The sequence below is a fragment of the Impatiens glandulifera genome, chromosome 4, assembly GCF_907164915.1.
Source record: "Impatiens glandulifera chromosome 4, dImpGla2.1, whole genome shotgun sequence".
NCBI classification, from domain to species: Eukaryota; Viridiplantae; Streptophyta; class Magnoliopsida; order Ericales; family Balsaminaceae; genus Impatiens; species Impatiens glandulifera.
This window is the reverse complement of record NC_061865.1, coordinates 287,140-304,830: the sequence shown is the minus strand read 5'-3', so window position 1 is coordinate 304,830 and position 17,691 is coordinate 287,140. Positions and strand designations below refer to the sequence as shown.

Sequence of the window (17,691 nt, the reverse complement as noted above, 5' to 3'; positions counted from 1 at the left end):
CCGAGGGTCGCATTTTGCTATACGCGAGGACCCCTGATGTTGACCAGAGACCGACTCTACTGCTCACTTAGGACCGAGAACTTTCACATGCTGCTGCTGAAGACTGAGATCGACGTCTGATGCACCCGATGAGTCGAGGACCGTTGCTGCTCACCTACGACCGAGAATTTGAACCTGGTGTGCACATGTGACTGATACTGTCTATTGCACCTGGGACCGATATTTTCTACTACACTTGAGATGGATGTTGTCTGCTACACTTGGGACTAATGTTGTTTGCTACACCTGGGACAGATACTATCTACTGCACCTGGGACCGATGTTTGCTGCACCTGGAGACCAAGGATCGACATATTGTGTAATGTTCGACCAGTATGGTTCACCTCTCGGCTAAAATCAGGTTTTGTGACCTTGAAAGCTAACCACAGTTATTTGCTTAATATTTTTCATATATTTTTGTCTTATTTAAGTTAGGCTCTCATTTGGGTTTTGTTGACTTTATTTTAGGTAAGATTGTGAGTTATTGATCCTAGAATCTTATATAAAAAAAATTTAACATCGTAAAGGATAAGATATTAGAAATGTTGTCTTGAATATTTCATTGATTCATTCAATCAGTCGGGTGGGTAAGAATGATGGATGGATGGATGGGTTTAACTTGAATCCGAAAGGAAAGAGGAAACATGAATGGATAAAACATCACACCAATAAGAAGCTTTAGAAATTTTGGTTCTATTGATAAGGATTGTGGATTCCACTCTTTCTCTCTCTTCTCTCTCTCTTCTTTAATCTCTCGATCAGGTGGAGGGAGAAGAAGAAATAGAGTTTTGGATCTTCTTCTTCATCGGTGAAGTAGTTCATCGCAATTGCAATGTCGGCCATCACATTTTCATTGTCTGCAGGCCCTGATATAGCTTCTCGTCGTTTTCTTCATTCTTCTTCTTCTTTTCAATTTAACCAAGCTACTACTACTACTGCTGCTGCTGCTAATCGGATTCAAATTCCACATCTTCTTCTTCGGACAACCAGGATGTTAACAACACTTGCATCAGCATCAGCAGACAACAAATCTAAATGGAGAGCTCAAGCATCTTCTCCATCGTCCACCTCTTCCACGGTTATCGAGAAGGAAACCATGGTCAACGAAAGGCCGGATACGTTTCTCCGGGAATCAGACGGTCGTCCACTCTCCGACGCGGATCCCGGTTCTAGCGTTAGGGCTCGGTTTGAGAAAATGATAAGGGAGACGCAGGATAGTGTTTGCGCTGCCATTGAGGCTCTTGACGGAACCGGCAAGTTCAAGGAGGACGTATGGTCGAGGCCTGGAGGTGGAGGCGGTATCAGCCGAGTGTTACAGGATGGCGCTGTTTTTGAAAAGGCAGGTGTTAATGTATCGGTTGTTTACGGAATTATGCCTCCTGATGCTTATAGAGCTGCCAAGCCTGTCACCGGTGATTCATCTGATCATCATAAGCCTGGACCTATTCCTTTTTTCGCCGCCGGAGTCAGCTCGGTCGGTAACACCTCTCTCTCTCTCTCTCTCTCTCGTTTTCTCTTTCAGTTTTTGCTGCTTAATTGGTTCAATTTCTATCACTGTTTATGCTTAATTTTGCAGAAACATCTAACAAAAATGAAAATTTTCACCTGTCTGTCTGTCTGTCTGTCTGTCTGTCTATCATTCTGGAATGTGTACTTTAGGTTTTACATCCAAAGAATCCATTTGCCCCAACCATACATTTCAACTATCGGTACTTTGAAACAGATGCTCCCAAAGGTATAATTAACGCAACTCCAGATTTCGCGACTCTTATTTGAATTCTTTAGTTAACACCTACATTTCGAGTTTCAGATGCTCCTGGTGCACCTAGACAATGGTGGTTTGGTGGTGGTACTGATCTAACACCTGCATACATATTTGAGGAGGACGTTAAACACTTTCACTCGGTACATAATGACCTCCCCTTGGATGTTTGAATGTTTTTATTCGTTTATGCTTTCTTTGTTTGCCAATGCATGTCGTGGGAGTAAACCTGATCTTGCTATAGGTCCAAAAGAGCGCATGTGACAAATTTGACTCGAGTTTCTACCCCCGATTCAAGAAATGGTGCGACGACTACTTTTACATTAAGGTATGTATGAGTTTTTACTTAAATCTTTCAAAGAAAATCCCTTATCTGTGACAAATCTTTCAATAGACATTGTTTCTGTTATTTGATATGCAGCACCGAGGAGAAAGGCGAGGGCTTGGAGGAATATTCTTTGACGATCTGAATAACTATGACCAGGAGATGCTTCTTTCATTTGCAACAGGTACACTTATTGTTCTCAATTCGAGCTTTATTGATTCAAATACTTATTATATTTTCCTTGCAGAATGTGCAAATTCTGTAATTCCAGCATATATACCTATAGTAGAGAAGAGGAAAGACACAGCTTTCACAGATCAGCACAAGGAATGGCAGCAATTAAGGAGAGGCCGTTATGTCGAATTCAATTTGGTATAAAATCGACTATTTTTAGTTTGTTTATTACTTAACAGTTATATATATCTTGACCTGTTGGATGATTGCGGGTAGGTTTATGATCGTGGAACTACATTTGGCCTCAAGACTGGAGGTCGGATAGAGAGTATTCTTGTTTCTCTTCCGTTAACTTGCAGATGGGAATACGATCATGTAAGCTCTTAAACTTTGTTCTGACTACATTTTTTTTTGAAGAAAATGAATTTCTCTTTACTAAAATTAGCAATAACGAAACGTTTTTGATAAACCATTTTTAAGGATTGATAATCAATTTTCTTGCATGTTAACTCATTTTGGAACAATCACACATTCTTATGACTTTCCAAATTTCTTCATTTAAATATTTATGCTATTATTTAGAGTATTTATTGTGCCCTTGGTATACTAACATGAAATCATAATAATAATAATATAATTCAGCAACCAGAAGAAGGCAGTGAAGAATGGAAACTTCTAGATGCCTGCATCAACCCTAAGGAGTGGCTTTAAAACATCTTAGAAGATTCTGTCTAGATTGTTAACAACATTTTAGATGGCATGTTGTCCATTTACTTGCTTCTTATTTTAGTTCAAAAATTTCCTTTGTGGTTGCAAAGATTTCTTGTCGGTGTTCAAATGCATGCTTGTATTCTACGGAATTATCTGTGGTTTGAGAAATTTTTAGAATATCAGTGTAATAAAATCGTTATAAATGTACATCTGGATAAGAAACTGTATTTCCAAATCATCCACTGTCATGAAGCAAGAGATTCCAATGTTGTTTAAGGATGTTATAAGCGGTGGCACACGGAACAGCATTGAACATTCTCTCGTGATCAACATTATTTTCTTCGGTTACAAGACCTAGTCTCACCAGAGTATTCAAAGCTTTGTCAATTGGCATTTCAACCTGCATCACATAAAAAGCCTCAAACAACATAAAGAGACAATGAAATAAAATGACAAAGATTCTTCCTCCACCTTTTCTCCCATTGTGTTGTACATAAACCTCTCACATTGGTCTTTGATGCTTGCTTCACATATTGCCTGCAGTTGAGAAACACAATACAAAAAAACCAAATAAATATATTGATACCCATGCAGGATATGATGAATTGCTAGAACAAAAATAAGACCTTCTAGAAAAACTTTTCAAAGCCACAAACCTTGCTATTTTCAGCTTTAAGTAGCATAGCATAAGCCAATATAGCCTCCTTGTACTGCCCATAGAATAGAAGCAATAGAATGTACAATTGGAAGATCAGTGTAAGAAGAATCATAAGATATGATCATTCTGATTTATAGCAGCTTACTAAGAAAAGAAGAAGAAAAAAACATATACACACAGTGAACACCTTAACGGGTACAAATTTTGTACTAGTTAAAGTAGTTTAAGGGTATATTTGTCCTATTAAGCATTCATGTATATAATTTAGCCAGAAACAGAGTACCACTAACCTACCTGCTGTTGTTCAGAAGCATCCAGGAGAAAGTAAACTGAGCCAAATCCGCTGGCTAGTGTTTTCTCATAAAGTGTTCTATTGACAAGAAGCTGCAATAAAGCAAGTACCCAATACTTAATAAACTCGTGACAAAATAAGCGTGAACATTACCATATAAAACACACTATCAAAGATGACGAAACATATGATAAACTTACTTGATACCTATCCCATGTCTGTTTGTATCCAAAAGCCACGCGGGTCACGTATAATATGAGAGTACTGGTGGTGATCACATCTAGAAGAAGTGCTGATCTGTATTAAAGGAGTATGTATCATTACATCACGACGAAACCTTAATAATAAGGCAGAACAAGCACAAAAAAAAGGTTCAAACTTACGGGGATGATAGAATGTTCTCAAATTTGTAATTTATGACAAAGGCTAAAAGCCCCAATACTGAGGCAATATCCAACCGTACCTAAACAAAACAAAATGCATATTTCAACATGAATCCAGACTTGAGAGCCTTTGAAACAAGAATGAAGATGAAGCTACACATACTGTGTCCAGAATCCTGAAAGACAACTTTTTGTGTGGAAAAACAACCTGCAGGAAATAAATAAATAAATAAAATGTTCAGAATCAACTGGCTCGCAATTAGAAGAATCAGCAGAAAGCAAACAATATATATATCTTACTGTACAAGAAGAAAATAAGAAAGCTTCTTAGCCATTTCATGACAGAAAATTATACCGGTAAATCAGGGATTGAAATTCTTTCGTAAATCTTCAACTGAAGGGAAGCAACCTGCTCTTTATCTTCAGCCTTCCCTTTACTGTTTGCCTCCCTATACAATATAATTAATTCACGGAATGCTGGCTCCTAAACAAGGAAAGAGTGTTTCACGCCACAGTGATGAATGTTGAAGGAAGACCAAGCCTTATGCATGGATTCCATGGTTCAAACTTCAAACCATAACAGCCAGAAAATATGAAGAAGAAAATAAATATGAAAATGGCTTATATGTAATGTAATCTTTCACTATTGTCATCATATTTTTCATCTAAGGAGTATTCTACCAAGATGATGGTTAGCACCTGCAACTTTGTATGAAACAGTCGCATACGAATGAAACATATTCTCCACATGGGCAACTTTTATTCACAAGGAACTCAAGTTCAATAAAAAGACCAAGAGAAACAATGAGTAGAAAATGGATCATATGACTGGCCAATTGGAGATTAGTACCTGAAGGATTGATCGAGAAAAAAGAATAGACGTAGCAACCTTTAACATTTTCAAAATGTCATTTCCACACCGTTTCATTGTAGCAGGTTCCCATATATCACCAAGTGTTATCCTTGGTATGAAAGATGGCCTGTGTGAATATTAATCAACATATTTGATGAGTTAAGCATAAATCAATATTTTGTTACTCCAAAAAAATGAATAAAAATAACAATAATTGCCTATAGTTTTAGGCCACATTCAAAATAATATTTTGCACCTACTATATAACATTAATCGAATTGTAACTTCTTTTTCTTTTTTTTTGAAAATGAATTGAATTGTAACTTCTGTTATAGAGACATGTAAGAACAATTGAAACTAGTAAAAAGCAAATGATGCAGCAAGATCAAACCTTAAATAAGGTTCGGAAGAAGGTACACTAATGTCTGAGTCAAAATCTTTTGTTGGCGAGGAGGGAATAATACCAATCCATATAAGCAACTTCCTCAAGAGTCTGCCACGGGGTCCAACTGAAGAGAGAATTCCTTCATAGCGAGCGACTGCCCGTTGTGCTTTCAACCAAACAGGAGAATCGTTTTCTGCTTGTTTACCAACTTCTGGCGGGCTATCAAATATATATTCACTGGCTATGTGTTTCTTCTCGAGAAGGGGAAGTTCCTTGAGCCAAAGATTTACTTTCTCAATCCAAACTTGTGCATCATGGCCCCAATTAGCATTTTTAATAGCCTAATATAAAAGCAAGAAGACAAAAAAGTCAAATTTGAGCAACAAAACAATAACGACTACTATAGAACATTATATCTTCTTCTCCTTTTTTTTTAAAGTATAGTACATTATATCTTACTATTGCATAGTTTCTGAAGCAATAACAAAATACAGTTAAGAGGATGTTCTTGTAGTTATTGTAATGGTGAAAATGAAAGGTGAAAGCATAGACACCACTATGCTTTCACAAACCTAATCGAAAATACTAAAATTACAGGTTCGCTTTTTACTCCAGTAGAGGACATTTCCTGGTGAACCCAGGATGACAAGTTTAGAATGGAAAGGTATGGAGAATATGGAACTCTGTCAATCATAAACTATCATTCATGCATGTGTTTTCATCATTTCCCTACTTCAGCACATAAATAAAAACTATATTAGTCACTCATGTACTAGTGACATCAAACTGTGTGCAACTGTTCAGAGGATTAAGACAGTTACCTCATTTATCCATAAGCCAATTTTCCTCGATGGTTTAGCTAAGGTAGAAAAAATTGCCCGCAAAAGTTTTGATTGCAAATAATCAAGTTTTTCACCAATAAGAAATCCTTTCTGCCTTTCTGTGGTGTAACCCCGCCTGAAAACTATGAGGTCAGTTGCGTATCAAAGCTGCAAAAGCAGGAGAAACGAAACAGATACATGCAACTAGATATCACTTTAACCCGAGCCAAAAACACTTTTGAGATAATACATTGTAGCAAGAATAGAGGACAACCTATGATGGTTGGAATATTACAGAGGTGCTACAGAACACATAATGGCTGCAACAGAATTCTTGCGATCATCTCATTCTCCATTGTGAGACTAGTTCATTGCATATCAAAAAGAACATTTTCCTTTTTGTTAGAAACTTTTATCAAGCATTGGTTAATTCGTTTTTTTATAAGTCATAACTGGAGGACATCATGATTCAGATAAGTTTCTAGTAATGACCATGCTTAGTGTCTTTTTGTAATTTCGGCATTTAGTCCTAACCTAGAAGAAATTTGAAATGGAGTTTTTGTTTCTATATTGATGTCAACTATTACAAAAGTTATAATGGGTTACTCTTGTACTTTCCAAGAATATTTTAGGGTATAAGCTAGACGACTCTGGTACATTTTATAAATATTAAGAAATCCTCATTTTTTATTTATTTGAAGTACCGGTCCACGGAGATGTTACATTTCTACAACTTGCTAGGTAAAAGATTCATCAATTCATAGACTAAAGTACTCATAACGAAATCAATGTACAGTATAAAAAAAAACAAAAACAACTAGAATACCTGAATATTATTGCATTAGATTCTGATGCTTTTTTCCAGTCAACATAAATCGGTAAAGTGAGTAGATAATCACTGTTCAGAGCTGACGTCAACGACAAATCCCTGACAGAGAGTTCTTCAAATTGAGCATTTTTAAGAAGCTGCACAAAAGAATCCTGGAAACGACTTGCTCCGTCAATCCTACAGAGTTTGCACTGTGAGAGACATCAAACAAATGCATAAAAGGCAATAACTAGGAGGGAGCTGTTAAAACATAATAAGGTGGACATGATGGATATAAAGTATAACTTGAAATAAAGAAGACAACTGTGTATGGACAAGAGAACAACTTTAGCAATGAACTTCATTTAGTCAAGTGTAAAACACTAGTAGGACTGTTTAAAAAAAAATTACTAAAAAAAAGGCAGAACGGGAGTTTTCCATCAGGTGTCAAATTTAAATAGCAGTTTTAAACTATGCTTGAAAAATAAAATAAAAATCCTGCAAATAGTAATATATCAAACCTGGACTTGTTTGAAGAATCATTGAAAGTATTTGTCGAAGAACCAAAAAGATATCCCAAATCCAGTCTAAAATCTGTAAATATTGCCTCAGCGCCATTGGTCCTGTTATAGCCTTCTAGTTCTTCTTCTTCCATCTCTTTTATCCTGCGTGTATCATTTCTAGTCGAGTTGACCGTATCATCATTGGTAACAACTTGTTCATGTGAACCACCATTTTGTGGTGGCTTCTTCTCTATTTCATCAATGAGATTAAAGTCACGTCTCATACCTTCTAAAATAATCTTATGTTCAGCATGAAGAACAGAATCCAAGCACCTGCAAATGCAATTAACTTCTCCATATTTATAATTAGAAACGAGAAGCTCAAGATAGTTTTTTTATTATTAATCAAGCCTCCCTTCATGGGAAATTATGTCGTCCGATTGAAGATGGTACTATGAATCTATAGTCTCATGACAACGTAACTCTAACAGTAACAAAATCAGAAATGCCGCGAAAAGTGTAAAAACTTACGCAGACAAGAGAAGGAATTGATCTACTTCTTCTACTGTTTCAAACATCAACAAAATTGAGTCTAAAAGCTCAGAGTTTGGAACAGAAATGTATCCCTGTCGCGGGACCTGAATACCAGATATGGAACCGTCTCCTTCCCCACCTCCGGCAGCCTCAGGAGGATTGGAATTTTGAGCAGGTTCAGGAGGAAAAGGATCATACTTTCCTTTTGGGGGGTCAATAATAGGTAGAGAGTTTAGATGAGGATGTTGTTGGACAGCTAGATCATTGGTGGAAACAGAGCGGACATGAAGAATTCTTAGAGTTGGAGCTGAATGGCGAGAGAGACGCAGAGGAAGCCATGTTTTGAAGGAGGGAGTGTTGGAAGAGGAAAACATGAGAAAAGGAAGTTGGGCATGCTAGAATGAATGAATACTTGCAAGTGGAGAAGGAATTGGAGTTGATTTGAAATGTCCAAAAGATAAACCAATGATATATAGGCCCCCAGCAAATCCCTAAAAATCTCCACCACTGGTCTTTGATATTAGAAAGCGTGGCTGGCTGGCTGGCTGAAAAGGCAACCAGAATTCTAAAATTCACCCTCAAAGTGATTATTATATATTGAATTTAACAGCATCCAAACTTCAGGAAAGGAGTTGTTTAGAGTTGCAAATCTCAAATCATGAGAAGAAAGAAGAACTTTTCTGGGTATTACACGTAAATCAAAAAATAACCATCAATTTCTTCCCATTTTGAATAAAATTCAACTGTATATATGTAGATTATAAATAAAGTTTTTTTTCTCTCCAAAATTGCAGTCTCATGAATCCCATAATTATTTTCAAAACTAATAAAAAAGACAAAGCAGTTGTTGAACTGGGTAGGAAACAACAGACAGAAAAGGGTAGTACAAGCAAAAATTGGATTGTTTTCTGTTTACGACGAATATCAGAATGTTCATATACAAATACAGTGTATTTGCCATCCATCCAGTTTTAAAAGCCGTCGTCCCCTCTTGATATCACCTCCTTGCATGTAGGCCGCAGTAAAATGGTGTGCTCAAACTGAGATACATAGCTGCCCTTTATGTCACAAAGGGGAGGATAAGGCTGCCAAAATATATACATTTTTAATTATGATAACAACACATAAGAAACAAGAAACAAGAAACAAGAAAACAGTTTAATTTACAATAATACCTGAATAACATTAGCATCACACAAGTTCTTCAGTGCCATGAGATATTTGGTCTCCCCAATTCGATCCAAATAACGTCTGCAGAAGGCCAAGGTAGAGAAATTCTTGTTTATTGTAGCCAGCAACTGCTTTGCTCTCGGCAATCGCAGAGGAATATGCCCAGCATCAAAATTCTTCATGTAATGGCTGCATTCCAGATCTTCTCTCACATGCCCTTTCCCTGTGAATTTAACACACAAATTCCCCCAATCGTTATATTATGATTTCCTGTTTATTAGTAATGCCTCCTCTACTCTACTTTATGTATAGGGTCGCCGGGAACACATTCATCACCTGTTGAACCAAACGTCTCGATTGCAAAAAATTCACCCTCTTCCATTTTGGTCTGTTCTCCTCCCTTCACTATTGGAACAGATTTCCCAGCATGAATCTGATATGGCCCAATGCTGTGTCCATTCAAGTTTCTAACACTTTTAACTGTCAACCAAATCAAATAGCTAAATGGTCACATTCATACTGGTACTGGAATGTTATATTATTTTATGAAACTAGCAAATTTAAGATTACTCCTTTATCGAAGAATTAGAAAAGATTTTTATTATTATAATGCAAGAGCAGAAGAATAAACCTTGGAAGACTTTCCCATTAATCTCAACTTCATAAGATTCCATAACTTCTTGGATTGCAGCACCAACATCACAGAGACGAACATCAATTCCAGACTCCTATGGTAATCAAATTTATCCAATTATCATTTGTAAGCATAAATGGAGGTCATCAATACAAAAATTCCAACAAATTTTGGCGTTAATACCTTAATACCAGTATTTGTCGCTTCTCTGGAAGCTTCAAGCAGGGGATCAAACATGGGATTAAATGCAACTGTAAATGCACAATCGACAATGCGTCCTGCAAGGGGGTAAAATTAAAAATAAAGATACTGTATAAAAAAGCTAAACCAAAAAGAAATATTAAAATCGATCAAGGGAAATCACCATCAATATGAGTTCCAAAATCTAATTTCATCACATCGTCGTACTGAAGTACAGTTTTATCTCCAGAATTTGGAGTCCAGTGTGCAGCAACCCTGATGAAGTAGTGTAATATCAGCGCAAATACGTATGGGAAGAATATATAATAAAAAAAATTAAGACACAAAAAAAAAATTAACGACTGCGGGGAGCAGTTACCAGTTCAAAGAACATCCGGTTGGGAATGCAATCCCAGCCTGAAGACCATTCTCAGATATCAGTTTGCGAACTGTATCTTCCAACGTCTCACAAATGTCAATCATTAGCATCCCCGGCTTCAAAATACTTCTGATGTACTTTCGAACCTGAGAACACATACTCCAAAGTGAAACGATATAACACAAATACATATAGAAGGAATTATTTATATTCTTTTAATAGCAACCTGACGATGAACTTCAGCAGCTCGCCGAATTGAATTGTAGATTGGTTTTTCTAACCGTTCCAACTCCCTTTTCTCCTCGGATGTTGTTCTCCAAAGATTGCTGATACAAATTTTTGAAATTAAAGAACAATTCTGCAGAATGTATAATAAGCACAAAATACAAATGGACTTGTGATCTTGTCAACATCTATCAAACCTTAAAGATGAGCAGTTGCATCATCCATATATGTGAACTAAAAAAGGGTAAGAAACCAATAAAAGCAAAGTGACCACTGCATCAAATGAATAGAAGTGAACATCAAACATGTTAAGCATTACTTACTCATCTTTGTACTGTTGAATTTCACCCTCGGGGAAATCACCAGATGGGAAAAGATCAACAATTGCTATAGATGGTGGATCAGTTTGCTGTAGCGGTTCCTTCTTCTTCCGGCTGGAATAACCAAGTTACTCACCATCATTACACAAAATAATGCTTGCCAAAAATATTGAAGTTTATAGAAGCTTTGAAGAAATTCTTACCTACTTTTATTCTTCTTTTTCTTCTTCTTTGTTGTACTTCCTGATACATCTGAGGAAATCACTTTTTAAAGGAGGGGAGTTTTACTTAATCAAGAAACCTATACCTAAGATTTGGCGATTGTTCAGTTTAAACTAATAATATTTTATATATTCAAACCTTCAGATTCATCCAAATCCAGATCATCAACTTTCTTGTCAACCTCTTGCACTAAAGCAGAAACACCGTCATCAACATCCTCTAGTACTTCTTTTCCTTCAACCAAGACAGCTTCATTTGCCTCTGAATCAGCCATCGGTAAGGCCCTGCATATACAGATACTTGAAAGTTCTATTTCAACCCAATTTGGCAAAGAATGGTATGCAATGCTTCAAACTTAAAAATTGTTTTACTGAAAGCATCCACAGAGGTTCCACGGAGGATAATGTTCAATAAGTATTCAAAAGGTTCACAGATGGTGTTTCAATCAGTATTCAAAAAAAGTACCAGTAGCAATAAACATCAATAACAGTAACATTCATCGCAGATTAACTATGCACTAAACGGTCTAATTCAAGCTGATTTATGCATGCAGTACCCACTCATCATACATACTCTCATCGATTACACAAGTATATCATGCATTACAAAAGAGAAAAGTTCACTTCTTTATTTTATTTTTCAAAAAAATTTACATCGATGTCTTCCTCAATATTACATACAAGAGATTGAGAAAATAAAGATAATAGCTTCCTCAAAAGGAAAACACCTCGAATCCTGCACTGCCAAAGCAGGAATAGAAGAACAATCTAAAGAAATTGTAAAAATTGAGTAAACCTACGTAAGGTGTAGAGATACGATCTTTAGCAATTCACCGAAGTTATCGAGAGAAGACAAATATCCAAACCCTAGCTTAGAGAGGCTATGACTTTCTCCAGTACTGTTTCTTCGTCTGAAATATCGCCAAAGCCCTAATTTATATATCGTTTTTTTTATTTGTCTATATACTATAAATATATATAAAAACTCGTTTCTTCCAGGGCCGGGTTTATCATCTATTTTCATGTGTCGGCCCGTGGGTCTGATTCAAAACATTATAAAATAAAATATAATAATAAATTATTTTTTCTCTTTTTCTTTCCCCTTTTCTTTTAGCGAGAAACATTACGCCTCTCTACTCTTCTTTTTCAAATTTGCAATTTATATCAAACTCTAGCCCCTTCCTACAAAATTAGCGCGCAACTTCCTCTTTCTCTTCGTCATTAGCGCGCCTCTTCTTTTTCTCTTTCGTCATCTATGATTTTCGTTCGACTATTGTTCTTCGGTGTTGGTTTCGCAAACGTCGCTTTAAAAATTGTAAACTCATTTATACTATTAATTATTTTTTTCGTGAGTAATGATGTCTAACTTTCGACTTTATATGATGTTTAGGATTCAGATAAACAAATGGGGTTCTTTGATGCATCGAAAAATAATGAAGAGAAAAAGAGTAAGAGAGTGAAAAAGAAGTTAACTGACAAAGTTGAAAAGTAACAAACGATAATATTTTGAATACTGCAAATATCTAAACAAATGTCATTCCTCATCATGTTTTGAATACTACAAATGTATAAACAAATTTTCTAAGAAATTGCGTTGTCATGTTAGCAAAACAGTGTTGTCATGTTTTATATTAAACTGAAATGTCATTTTATTAAACTAAAATGTCATGTTTTTTTAAATTGGTTTTTAATATTTATTAAACCGAAATGTCATGTTTCTTAAATTAAATTGTCATGTTCTCATCTTTTTAAAATTATATGATGATATTTAACCGTGCAAATCTCTTTTTATTGTAGTGGGAAGGTATTTAAGAGAAAACTTCTTCACCCCCGTTTCTTCCAAGAAACAAAAAACAAGGAAACCAACTATTTTAAACATCCGAACTTCGCCAAAAAGCCTTTACAAACTCGTTCGAAAATTCTTGAACGTTCAAAATATGGTTGTCAAGGCCATCGGTTTTGGCTTCCTCTTGTCGAATTCTTTTTATTTGTGTTTGATCTTGAAGTTCCACTTACACACATTTTATCTATGGGAAACTTGCACATGGACCAAATGCAATTTTCATAAGAGCTTACATTTCTTCAATGATATTGTTCTTCAATTTATAATTTGTGTTTGATCTTGAAGTTCCACTTACACACATTTTATCTATGGGAAACTTGCACATGGACCAAATGCAATTTTCATAAGAGCTTACATTTCTTCAATGATATTGTTCTTCAATTTATAATTTGTGTTTGATCTTGAAGTTCCACTTACACACATTTTATCTATGGGAAACTTGCACATGGACCAAATGCAATTTTCATAAGAGCTTACATTTCTTCAATGATATTGTTCTTCAATTTATAATTTGTGTTTGATCTTGAAGTTCCACTTACACACATTTTATCTATGGGAAACTTGCACATGGACCAAATGCAATTTTCATAAGAGCTTACATTTCTTCAATGATATTGTTCTTCAATTTATAATTTGTGTTTGATCTTGAAGTTCCACTTACACACATTTTATCTATGGGAAACTTGCACATGGACCAAATGCAATTTTCATAAGAGCTTACATTTCTTCAATGATATTGTTCTTCCATTTGGGGTGTTTTAGAACCTCATGAATAGAATTGGCTACATGTACTTTATAGAAATGAGTACATGCACGATAGTTTTCAAAGACCTTTATATGAGACAAAGTTAGATATAAGATGCATGGTGTAAAGTTAGACACTGAGATTTACTCCTAAAAATAAAAAAAAACATATTATAAATTTATAGTGTAAAGTTAGACACTAAGTAATTCACCATCAATCAATTTATAACAAATAAATATCTAGTAGTATCTGCTTCCCCATCATTTTATAACGCCCAAAACATCTAGTAGTAGGACACTATGTGCTTCCCCATTATTTTATAACACCAAAAACATTAGTAAACTTATGGATCTCATCTCTTGGTGGCCTACTTAGGATTTGCTTAATATGACTTCCAACTCAAGAGTTGCCCGTTTATCAATTTGTTATAAAAAAAATCCACCTCCTTCACTTTTAGTTTATTCATTATCTTCTTATGTCTTCCTTCAGTGCACTCCTTAGACCGAGAAAGCAAGACAAGAAATTTCTTCTTCCAAAGAAGAAGGACAACATTCCGTGGAAGTTTCTTTTGATACGAAATCAAAGGGAGACAAGAGAACTCTGCTTTGATCGCTATGTTTTCTAGCTAATTGCCTTTTTTTTACTAGTGGCAACTGATATAAGTTCAACTTTTTAACTAACTAATATATATATTAGTTAAAAAGTTGAACTTATATTGTTAAAAATGTCCTGTGTCATCAAATGTGGTGTTGAATTTAAAATATAAAATCTTATTAGTTTGGTTGGTTAAGTTGTAATTGTTTTGTTATGTTGCAAATTCGAAACATACCTATAATATTTTTAATTTTATATTTAACCGTTTTAAGTTTATGGGTGGGTCAACTCACAATCCAACCCAAGTATTAATTTACTCTCACATATATATTCAAATTAACCACAACTCTCGACTCAGAAATCCGGACACTTTAAAAATTAAGCATCATTATATATAGAGATTATTACGTAAGGAGATGAAAAGTAAAATGCAATATTTTTAAGGCTTAATTATGTTATTTCTCAATTGATAACTCGCCGTTGTTTGTATATATCTATTTCAAAAAGTTGATGCAGCAATTTAATATAATTCACTTTTCTAATAGATTTGATTTTGATCTCTTCTCTCAGCACTTCTTTGGTGTGTATCAAACGCTTTTGAATTCCAATTTTAAAATTTTTGGCAAACTTATTTTTAGTGCGGTTTTAACTTATCTTTGGGTGTTTCTTTATGGAGTTAGTTGGATAAGTTTCATGGGAGTTTTTAGAATATATTTACAAAGACAATTTTAATTAAGGATACCAAAATATTAGGAATCGATATTCAAAACATAAGGTTTTGATTTTTTTGGTTTTTGGAATTCAAATTAGAGATATATTAAATCTTATGATTAATGAACGAGACTTGAATCTGAAAATTCGTGTGACAATTGACACCGATGCATTGGGCCGAGGAACGTCGGAAATGTGCAAATGGGAGATGTGGAATGTTGAAAATGAAACTGATGTGAAAGTCCTCTCACAAGACCTTAAGTTGTATGCATGTTATCAAATGAATAGATACAAAATTTTAATCCATAATTTCCATCATAAAATTTTCATGTATAATATTATATTTTCAACAAACAACAAATGAAGTTACATGTTACAATAGATATAGATATAGAATATAAAGATTGTTGTTTCTAAACTTTTGCATTTTAAAAAAGTTATAAAAAAATATTGTTTACACATCAACAATATATACATTAACAAAAACAAATCAACAAAAATGTACAGAGAGATTGAAGGGGAGAGTGGTCGCCAAAATCAAATCTCTTTTGTGCCGCTAGTTTGTTTCACTGAGAGCTACACTGGCGGAAACATTTAAAAGAAGCAAAATAAAGCTTTAAAACCATATACCCTTTATAGTTTCACTCCTCTTCTTCTTCATCGTCTGTCCAGCAAGATACCAAAACGGATTTAGGAGATTCAAGTCCAGTGGCTTTCACAAACTTTTGGAAGATAGTAGAACCTGTAGTCATTCCCAAATCGTGATTGCTTTTCTCTTGAATGCAATAATCTGCCACATCCACAGAACATGTCTGTTCAAGTTGCTCCCCTGTTACATCAACAGCATGGATAGCAATCGTGAACTCACTCGGTTGGAAGCACGATAACACCCTTTCCACCAAATGCTCTAGATTCATCACTTTCGGGTTATAACCAACCATTTCAAAGCTTGCATAACTGAAACCTTCTTCAGGAGTTATATGAATGCTCGAAATCGCATCTCCTTCAATAGAATTCATAGAGTAGCCACACGGCTCAAAATCAAAATCACATATCTGGGAATCAGGGAGAATCTTTCTTATTCCAGAATCAACGGTCATAACAGTAGCTGAGCACGATTGGTCTTTGAAGAAAACAGCTGCCTTTTGCTTGTCCAAACCCGTCATACACATCTCCATTGTGTAAATCGGTTGGTCAGAAGAAGAGAATTGTGTAGCAGCAGCAGCAGCATCATCATCATCAGCAGCAGTAGCAGATGCTGTGTAAACATGCCATTTCTGCATCTTATCAGAAGTACCCATTATACAAGCTTTGCCACCTGAACCAAGGTAGCCAAAGTAGCTATTGAGGACATCAACTTCTTCAAAGAAGTTACGATGAGGATAAGACTGAGCTAATGGGAAAATGAAGCTTCCGCGAGTATATCTAACGGATTGTACATGGAGGGAAAGGGAATGAGCCAGGTTCAGAATGGGCGGGATAGAGAGAAGCAACTTGGTAGTCCCACAGGTTTTGATTATGATCTTGTAAGAGTAGATAAAAAGGCTTGATTCAGAGAGAACGTATGAATCAACATGCTCATTTGACAAAGAGGAAACTATGGTGCACTCAGCTGGTCGTAGAAATTCATCCAACTGGTCTTTGGAAAGTGATCGGAGGGTTTTCCCGGTAGATGATTGAGCAAAGGAAATTTCGAGCCTTTTCTCATAACCTTCAAATCCAATTGCAGAGATTGCCATGTCTGTATGTATATGTCGAGAGTGTATAACAAAGAAAGGAAAGGAAAAGGAAAGGATGTTGATGATGGAGGAGGAGGAAGAACTAAGTAAAATTAAAAAAATGAAACAAAAATGTTTGATCGATGAACTACAGCAGCACGTGAGAGAGAGAGAGGATGTGATGTAGTTAAGGGAAGCAAGATGAATAATGGGTGTCAGGATGGCTTGCGTGCACACTGAAGAACAACATAAAAAACAATGATCTGGGTTAGTAAAATAAAAGAAGAAGAAGAAGAAGAAGAAGAAGAAAAAGTGAGATACATTGGAGTATGCCGCAGATCTGAACTTCTTGATTCCTCCGCTTGGTCTTACGTCTTCAAAGCTGTAACCGAGGGGAGCTTCGTAGATTAAGGATAGATTATTATTATTATTATTACTACTACTGCTAGACTTATTTTTCCCACTTTTTGACTCCATTAAGTCATTCAGCCCCTTACCACCTGAATACCACCAGACATTTATATACATTTCATAGATAGAAGAAGTTAGTTGGAATTAATGTTAGATTTTCAAAAATGATTCAATTGCTCATGATGAAGAAACAACAAGAACATTGGAGAAATATAAGAGGAGAAGGGTACCGGTTAGAGAATCAATCCAATGAAGAATAATACACGGCGGCGGCGGCGAGGTTGGAGGAGGA

The 17,691-nt window shown here is 35.6% G+C and overlaps 4 protein-coding genes across 4 annotated transcripts; 1 reads left to right on the top strand and 3 right to left on the bottom strand.

The window, feature by feature from the left end:
- The first annotated feature begins 722 nt into the window (after nucleotides 1-722).
- Nucleotides 723-3,218, top strand: LOC124936773 (oxygen-dependent coproporphyrinogen-III oxidase, chloroplastic-like). Its single transcript, XM_047477298.1, has 8 exons — nucleotides 723-1,513; nucleotides 1,699-1,774; nucleotides 1,850-1,944; nucleotides 2,046-2,129; nucleotides 2,223-2,310; nucleotides 2,374-2,498; nucleotides 2,577-2,675; nucleotides 2,943-3,218. The coding sequence occupies exons 1-8, from the start codon at nucleotides 872-874 to the stop codon at nucleotides 3,009-3,011; spliced, it is 1,278 nt and encodes a 425-aa protein (XP_047333254.1). The 5' UTR covers nucleotides 723-871; the 3' UTR covers nucleotides 3,012-3,218.
- Nucleotides 3,168-8,671, bottom strand: LOC124936772. The gene is made up of 14 exons (XM_047477297.1): nucleotides 8,246-8,671; nucleotides 7,733-8,047; nucleotides 7,230-7,409; nucleotides 6,404-6,539; nucleotides 5,589-5,923; nucleotides 5,195-5,324; nucleotides 4,700-4,828; nucleotides 4,508-4,552; nucleotides 4,345-4,424; nucleotides 4,162-4,258; nucleotides 3,964-4,053; nucleotides 3,668-3,721; nucleotides 3,483-3,548; nucleotides 3,168-3,411 (listed from the first exon to the last, which is right to left on the bottom strand). The coding sequence occupies exons 1-14, from the start codon at nucleotides 8,620-8,622 to the stop codon at nucleotides 3,247-3,249; spliced, it is 2,199 nt and encodes a 732-aa protein (XP_047333253.1). The 5' UTR covers nucleotides 8,623-8,671; the 3' UTR covers nucleotides 3,168-3,246.
- A 374-nt stretch (nucleotides 8,672-9,045) lies between these two features.
- Nucleotides 9,046-12,318, bottom strand: LOC124936165 (methionine aminopeptidase 2B-like). The gene is made up of 12 exons (XM_047476632.1): nucleotides 12,178-12,318; nucleotides 11,517-11,662; nucleotides 11,360-11,408; nucleotides 11,160-11,270; nucleotides 10,838-10,937; nucleotides 10,612-10,757; nucleotides 10,417-10,508; nucleotides 10,236-10,330; nucleotides 10,050-10,146; nucleotides 9,755-9,898; nucleotides 9,424-9,641; nucleotides 9,046-9,333 (listed from the first exon to the last, which is right to left on the bottom strand). Exons 2-12 carry the CDS (start codon nucleotides 11,650-11,652, stop codon nucleotides 9,220-9,222), a joined length of 1,302 nt encoding a protein of 433 aa, XP_047332588.1. The 5' UTR covers nucleotides 11,653-11,662; nucleotides 12,178-12,318; the 3' UTR covers nucleotides 9,046-9,219.
- Nucleotides 12,319-15,839: 3,521 nt separating this feature from the next.
- LOC124936408 (S-adenosylmethionine decarboxylase proenzyme-like) lies at nucleotides 15,840-17,473 on the bottom strand. The gene is made up of 3 exons (XM_047476908.1): nucleotides 17,310-17,473; nucleotides 17,211-17,224; nucleotides 15,840-17,013 (listed from the first exon to the last, which is right to left on the bottom strand). The coding sequence occupies exons 1-3, from the start codon at nucleotides 17,463-17,465 to the stop codon at nucleotides 15,912-15,914; spliced, it is 1,272 nt and encodes a 423-aa protein (XP_047332864.1). The 5' UTR covers nucleotides 17,466-17,473; the 3' UTR covers nucleotides 15,840-15,911.
- Nucleotides 17,474-17,691: the final 218 nt, after the last annotated feature.